General features: G+C 34.7%; 2 protein-coding genes across 2 annotated transcripts; one reads left to right on the forward strand and one right to left on the reverse strand.

Moving 5' to 3' along the window:
- Positions 1 to 4,970: 4,970 nt before the first annotated feature.
- Positions 4,971 to 5,564, reverse strand: LOC131656584 (E3 ubiquitin-protein ligase ATL42-like). Its single transcript, XM_058926271.1, has one exon. It carries the CDS (start codon positions 5,562 to 5,564, stop codon positions 4,971 to 4,973), a length of 594 nt encoding a protein of 197 aa, XP_058782254.1.
- Positions 5,513 to 7,751, forward strand: LOC131654760 (uncharacterized). The gene is made up of 5 exons (XM_058924696.1): positions 5,513 to 5,652; positions 5,985 to 6,077; positions 6,175 to 6,279; positions 6,359 to 6,712; positions 7,409 to 7,751. Exons 2-5 carry the CDS (start codon positions 6,030 to 6,032, stop codon positions 7,592 to 7,594), a joined length of 693 nt encoding a protein of 230 aa, XP_058780679.1. The 5' UTR covers positions 5,513 to 5,652; positions 5,985 to 6,029; the 3' UTR covers positions 7,595 to 7,751.
- Positions 7,752 to 8,242: the final 491 nt, after the last annotated feature.

Genomic DNA, 8,242 nt, shown 5'->3' on the forward strand with positions numbered 1-8,242 from the left:
TAACTGTTGGCTCTTCAGAAATTCTGAGATTCTCTAAAGATGCAGCAACTTGATCTTCTGATTCTTTGCTTCTGAGATTTTCAGCTTCTGAAACTTTGCTTCTTGGTTCTACAGCTTCTGATATATCAATATCTATATCTGCAAAATTCTCAAACTGCTTTGGCTTTTCAAGACCAAGCTTATCATCAAATCTGATATTGATTAATTTTTCTACAGAATTCAAAGAACATTGGATCTGAGTGCAGAATTCAAAGAACATTGAATGAGACTCATCCTTGTGTTTTAAGGACTTTACCCATGTCCAGCGGCTATAATCATCTACAATGACTAATCCATATTTCTTCCCTCTGATAGATGCTGTTTTGACTGGTCCAAACAGATCAATGTGCAGAAGTTCTAACGGCCTTGAGGAAGAGACAACATTCTTAGATTTGAATGCAGGTTTGGAGAACTTGCCCTTCTGACATGCTTCATAAAGAGCATCTGATTTGTATTTCAGATTTGGGAGTCCTCTGACCAGATTTAGTTTGTTAATCTGAGAAATCTTTCTCAAACTAGCATGTCCTAATCTTCTGTGCCAGACTCATTGCTCTTCAGAAACAGACATAAGGCAAGTCACCTTCTGCTTCTCAAGATCAGAAAGATCAATCTTATAAATGTTGTTCTTTCTCTTGCCTGTAAATAGGATTGAGCCATCCTTCTGACTTACAGCTTTGCAAGACTTTTGATTGAAGATTATGTCATAACCATTGTCACTTAATTGACTTATGGACAATAAGTTATGCGCTAATCCTTCTACAAGAAGTACATTAGTTATGGAAGGAGAGTTACCAATACTTATGGTTCCAGAGACAATAATTTTGCCCTTCCGATCTCCTCCAAACTTGACTTCTTCACCAGACTTAAGCACCAGGTCTTGGAATATAGACCTTCTTCCCGTCATGTGTCGCGAGCACCCAGAGTCCAGGTACCATGACATTTTGTGCTTTGTCTTCTTTGCTGCTAAGGATATCTGCAACAGAAATTATCTTCTCCTTAGGTACCCACAATTTTTTGGGTCCTTTCTTGTTATTTTTGGGCCTGAAAAGCGTTAGTGCATTTTTTAAAATTAGATTTTAATGCAATAGACTTACCTTTCTTCTGAGGCTCATTTGCATCCAGCTCTATCTCATGGCTTCCCAAGGCACTGATTAGCTCTTCCAAAGAAACCTCATTCAGATTCTTTACAATCTTGAATGCAGTCACCATTGGACCCCATCTTTTGGGCAAGCTTCTGATGATCTTCTTTACATGATCAGCCTTGGTGTAGCCTTTGTCCAGAACTCTTAATCCAGCAGTTAGCGTTTGAAATCTTGAGAACATCTTCTCAATATTTTCATCATCCTCCATCTTGAAGGCTTCATACTTCTGGATTAGGGCAAGAGCTTTGGTCTCCTTGACTTGAGCATTTCCTTCATGGGTCATTTTCAATGACTCATATATATCATAGGCAGTTTCCCTGTTAGATATCTTCTCATACTCAGCATGAGAGATAGCATTCAGCAAAACAGTTCTACATTTATGATGATTTTTGAAAAGCTTCTTTTGATCATCATTCATTTCTTGTCTTGTAAGCCTTACGCCAGTAGCTTTCACTGGATGTTTGTAACCATCCATCAGAAGATCCCATAAGTCACCATCTAGACCAAGGAAGTAACTTTCAAGTTTATCTTTCCAGTATTCAAAGTTTTCACCATCAAATACTGGTGGTCTAGTATAACCATTGTTACCATTTCCATTGTATTGCTCAGTAGAGCCAGATGTAGATGTAGTTGATGGATCTTCACCAGCCATCTTTTACTGAAGCGTTTTTCTCTTCCTGAATCTTTTCTAAACACGGTTAAGTGCTTGCACCTTAGAACCGGCGCTCTGATGCCAATTGAAGGATAGAAAAACACTTAGAAAGGGGAGGGGTTGAATAAGTGTAGCTTTAAAACTTGTAAGATAAAAACTATTTGCACAATGATTTTTATCCTGGTTTGTTGTTAACTAAACTACTCCAGTCCACCCCATTGGAGTGATTTACCTCACCTGAGGATTTAATCCACTAATCACACAAGATTACAATGGTTTTCCACTTAGACAACTTCTAAGTCTTCTAGAGTATACTGATCACAACCTGATCACTCTAGGAACAATCTGCTTAGATACCCTCTAAGACTTTCTAGAGTATACTGATCAACAACCTAATCACTCTAGTTCTTACAACTTAATGTAAACAAATTCTTTTAAGAGTTACAATGCTTCTAGTAAAGCTATTATCACAACTATGATTTTCTCTTAAGTTTAAGCTTAATCTCACTAAAGTATTACAACAGCAATGTAGTGAGGTTGATGATGAAGTTTGAGAGCTTTTTGAATTTGACAGCGTTTCTGTATATTTGCGCAAGTGTTCTGTTCAGCTTCTCATCAGAACTTCAATATATAGGCGTTTGAGAAGATGACCGTTGGGAGCATTTAATGCTTTGCGTAATTCGTACAGCATTGCATTTAATGTTTCACTCTTTTGTCAATTACCTCGAGCCTTGCTTTCGCTGTGTCTACTGACGTTGCCTTTAATAGCTTCTAACGTTCCTTTTGTCAGTCAGCGTAGCCTGCCATCTAGTACTTGCTTCTGATCTGATGTTTGTGTGAACAACGTTTGAATATCATCAGAGTCAAACAGCTTGGTGCAGAGCATCTTCTTGTCTTTTGACCTTGAAGTGCTTCTGAGCGTGATACCATGAGAACTTCAGTGCTTCTGCTTCTGATCTCAAGTCCTTCTGATGCTTCCATAGACCCATGTTCTGATTCTGCTTGACCATCTTCTGATGTCTTGCCAGACCATGTTCTGATGTTGCATGCTGAACCTTCTGAGTCAGTGCTTCTTGCGCTGATTTTGTGCATACTCTTTATATAATTCCTGAAATGGAAATTGCATAGTATTAGAGTACCACATTATCTCATACAAAATTCATATACATTGTTATCATCAAAACTAAGAATATTGGTCAGAACAAATCTTGTTCTAACAGACAAGACAGAACCAGGTTCATAAAATACTATCACAAACGCGGGGCAAAGGACAAATCAGTAACGAAGCCTTCCCGGAGGCCATACGAAAGTTATGCTGAAAACTATACCCCACTTAACACGAAGGAAGGAGATATCGTGCGGGAAGTGTACCATCTCAAACTAATTCCTTCGCCAAGCCTCCTTAAGGGGGTCAATGTCGTAATGGGTAAAGAGAAAGGCGCCTGATGCTATTACCATCATATTCGAGGCCATCACACCGAAGATTGCCATCAGTTAAAAAAGAAATATAAATTCTGATCCAAAGAAGTCGTTTGTTGTCTTACGTAAAGGATTGTGGAGGCCCACCAAGGAAGAGAAGCCCTCTCGGAGAGAGTCCAGCTCCCAAAAATGGAAAGGGGTTGGCAAGGAAATACTACAAACATAGCCTGAAAATAAAAAAGAAAGTGAAGCAAAATTTTCCAATAAATGAGAATCCCTTAAGGTGAACCTAGTCGACCTTGACCCTCGGGAAGACCCGGCTGAAGACAACCTAACCCTCAAGTTAATCGATTGAACTTAGGTGTGTCACCCTACTACCTTAGATGTCTGATCATACATGGAGGTCGTTATTGATGTGAATTAAATGCATGTGTTCCCAATGCTAGTTACTTTCACTCAACACAAGAATAGAGCTTTCCCTCTTCCTGTGAGAACCCTCTTAACGGATCTATCTCCTCAATAGAATGAACAATTGGTTCCCTCTCAAAATTTGTGGCATCAACATTCCACACTTCAACACTGATGGTGAAGACTTGGAGGTAATTATTTTGGCTTGCCCTTATGCCCATTAAGAACGGCTCAATCCTTCAACAACACTGCATTAAACTAACGTATAGGTGGGCCTCCACTTTAGAGAATCACATAGGAGCACTATTCTTGTTCTCATCTAAAACATTGATATGCATCCAACGGTCCGCTACAATTCAAACTGAATCAACCAGGACAATTTTCATTGTCACCTATGTATAATCATGACTCTGACGCACGTTTAGATATTCTTCTCATTCACACTTGCATAATTTCATATCTTGAACATTGATTTGAGCGTTGAAGTTCTAACATAGTAAGTACCCTCTTCTGAGTATTGGAGACCTTATTAATCATCACTCCAAAAGTCTCCATATGCTAGTTATCTTCGATCTTTCATCAATTCTCTATTCTTGTACATAATATCTACTTCACTAATATATGCTTTAGTTTTGATTAACTTCATTAAAAAAATGTCTTTATTGTTTGTTGAAACAGGATGCCATCTTACTATTTGTCTTGAGATAAGAGAATCTATTGTATTTATTCATAATATTTTTATATGATAAGTGATCTCGACTGTAATTATGAACAAAATTCATCTTATAATTTAATTTTATAAGAATGAATTAGGTCTAATAATAATTTTTAAGATAATATTAGAGTCTTATTTAAGATTTGTTGAACCACCTTCTGTCACGAACCAATCCCAATTTTATAAGAATGAGTTATGTTCTACCTTAATTCTATTATGAGCTGTTGATTTGAGATCAGTTGGTTCAGATGCTTCATATTACACAATCAAACAACCATGATGCAATATAGTGTGATTCAGTTATTGCGCCTAATTATATTATTTTTTGTCGTTGCAAAGGGTGGCATTATTACCATAATGAGATAATGATTCCTCAAAAAGCGTTCCTAATCTAGAGCATAGTAAAAAGAAGAAAGGGATTGATATTAGGTGAATTCTTAATCTTATCTATCTTTACCAATAAAGACTCATAAACCACACTTTTTCCATGCTATATTATAAGATTGCAATCTTTGACTAAATATATTAACTTTTGTTAATCCACTTAAACCAACAATCAACATACACTAATCACAGTACTAATTACTATTGTTCATCAAACATTTGATGCTAAATGTTTATGTTGTAACAACTGAACCGAGTTTGTTTCTTGTCTTGCAAACCATTGAACTGTTCTCCTAGCAATTGGCAACCAAATCCTCCACATTCTCTCATCATTTCCATTCCTTCTTCTGCTGCCAACTTCCACAAACCTTGGAACATTTGGAATATCAGACATAGATCTCTTCTCACCAGGATTCAATGCTGTAAAGGAATTCTCATCCTCATCAGGAGAAAATCTTGCACTTGACACATCATGAAGCATCTCACTTTTCAATGATAACAAATCAGAAGAGTTGAGATCACTCCACCTACTCCTTGTAACAGCATCAGAGATCAATATCCTATGATTAATCATATGCAAAGGTTGTTGTTGTTGATGATGTTTCATCTTTGTAACATTACTGCTACCACCTTCTTCATGATCAAGAAGAACTATCTCTTGTTCTTGTTTTTTACTCTTTCTTTGAGAAGGTTCTCTTTGAATAAAAATCTCAAGATTTGGATCTTCACTTAGATTTGAAGGAACTCTTAAGAATCTTGAACTGAATGAAAAAGTGAAGTTTCTTATATCATTTTCTTCAACCATGTACCTACAAAGAGGACAAGTAGCACTACAGCATTTTTGACTTTAGGCAACGGAAAAATAGGCAACAACTGAATAACCGCGCCTAAAGGTATTATAGACCGCGCTTCTTTACTTGTTATATATCAATAATGCTTGTTGAACAATATGCAATGCTTGCTGAACGATATGCAATGCTTGCTGAACCATATGCAGTTCTGTTGCTTGTCATAAAATATATATATTTTCATGATGTGTAGAAATAGATTGTGTTGCACCTGGTTAATTTGGTGGCCACATAATGGATTATATAAATATGTTTTTAAATATATTACGGTTATACGTACAAATTTCCTTCAAACATAATAGCTCCATTTACACTTCCTGTTAACATAAACATGGTTTATTTTATTGTGATATTTTGATTTGTTTTTTGTATTGTAGGATATTAGCCAAAAGAATGCAGCTAATAGGAGGAAGCAAAAGTTTATGCATCGCGTAGGACCGACAAGTTTTGCTAGAATTCGTGCAGAAATGGTACGGTATTTGTGTGTGATTCTCAATAGAATAATGTGTTTTTTCAATCTCTTATTAAGTAGTATATGTTTTTTTTAATATATGAATAATAATGTAGCGGGAAAATAAGGATGGACAAGAAGTCACTCAAGCTGAGATGTTTATTGAAACTCGAAAAAGTCGCAAGGGAAAACAAGTGGATGAGGAAACTCAATTTGCGATTGTAAGTTAAATTATAATATCCATTTTAGTTGAACATGAAGTTTTTAATTTTGTTCGAAACTGATAGTTTGATGTATTAGGATAAACTTCAAGAATCTATTGAAAATTCAATTGAAGCTGGAACACAAACATTTCAATCACTGTTTGGAAAAGAAAAGCCTGGTAGAGTGAGATGTTATGGAAGAACAGTGACACCATCATTGTTGAAAAAAAATGAAGAAATTTCTTTAATGAAAAAGCAATATGATGGTAAAATTTCTGACATGGCACAAAAGATGGGAGCAATGGAGACACTTTTGAAAAGCATGTATATGCAACAAAATCCACATTTAACTGAAGAGGAAGTAGATGAAAAGATGAGAGAAGTTTTGCACAATGATAATATTCCAACACCACACTCATCGACATCAACATATGCTCCTGTTCATCAAAAGGTACTACAATTGATATTAATTAAAATCAGAATTTATTTTATTAATATCAGCATTTATACTTTGAAATACTTACATATTTGTGGTTAATGATGTTTAAATGTGTGATTAATTATGTTCAATGCATATTTAGTAAATTATTGCACTTTGAATAAAAATAAATTTGCTTCTTTGTCTTTAAAAAGGGGATTTTTTTAGTGTTTATATTAATTTATAAGTTGGAAGGGTGTTAAGTTATAGTAATGAAGAGAGGGAGAGAAAGTTAGAGGATGAAATGTTGGAGTTGCTGCTGCATGGAAGTGAAACAGTAACAACAAAAGAGTATTGTATTTCGTGTTTGGTTTGTTAGTCAACTCGTTTGTTGTTAATGGTTGTATGTTTGAGATTTTGTCTCTTTTAAAGACGCGTTGTGTTACGCTATTTTTTTGCGTGAGTTGGAAGAAAGTCAGCTATATTTATATATATTTGAAAATAATTTGCAAAATTATAATGGATATAATGGACATCATCATGGTTATACTTTGAAGTGCTTACATATTTGTGGTTAATGATGTTTCAATGTGTGATTAATTATGTTCAATGTGTGCTTAATAAATTATTGCACTTTGAATAGAAATAAATTTTCTTCTTTGGCTTTAAAAAGGTTATTTTTTTTAGTGTTTATATTAATTTATATATTTTTTTTCTTTATATTTATAGGTTACAAATGATGATGATCCTCAAGATGAACAAGAGGAAGATCTCCTTGATGATGAAGATCTCCTTGATGATGAAGATCTCCTAGATGATGAAGATCTCCTAGATGACGAAGATCTCCAAGATGATGACGATCTTCAATATGATCAAGATGACGATTTTCAATATGATCAAGATGACGCAATATGATGAAGACCGTCATTGATTCAAACATGGATAATTATTTTTTGTTTTATGGAGTTACATAAGCCAACTAATTAGTTTATTACATTTCAAGGAGTTTGGATTTATTTTGAAAATATTTATTTTAACATTTCTAAGAGTGTATTACACTTCATCTTATGAATACTTCATATTGATATGTTTGGATCAATTTATATATGTGTTTCTTCTTGTTTAGTTAATAATATTAACTTATAATCTATTAGAATAAAATGAAGGTAATCGGTAGAATTGTATCACCATATAAATGTATAGGAAATTATTTACTAATGATATCTTTAATTTTAAAATTTAACGTAGAAGTTGCAAGTTATATATTTTTTTCAATTCATAGGCAACAGTTTTTACATGTTGCTAATTAAAAACCGTGGACTTTTCCTAATTTTAAGGCGCGGTTCCTTTAAATGAAACTATACATTTGCTACGGTTTTCACTTGTTGCTTATTACAAACCGTTGCATTTTCTCTTTTTGGGGACGGTTTTTTTGTGTTGTTACTAAAAAACCGCGCCTTAAAACTATAACTAAAACCGTGGACTTTTGATGTTTCAGGCGACGGTATTTTAAATTCGTGGGTAAAAATGAAAAAACCGCGCTCTAAACGAATAGGCAACGGC

The sequence above is a fragment of the Vicia villosa genome, linkage group LG3 (assembly GCF_029867415.1).
Source record: "Vicia villosa cultivar HV-30 ecotype Madison, WI linkage group LG3, Vvil1.0, whole genome shotgun sequence".
NCBI classification, from domain to species: domain Eukaryota; kingdom Viridiplantae; phylum Streptophyta; class Magnoliopsida; order Fabales; family Fabaceae; genus Vicia; species Vicia villosa.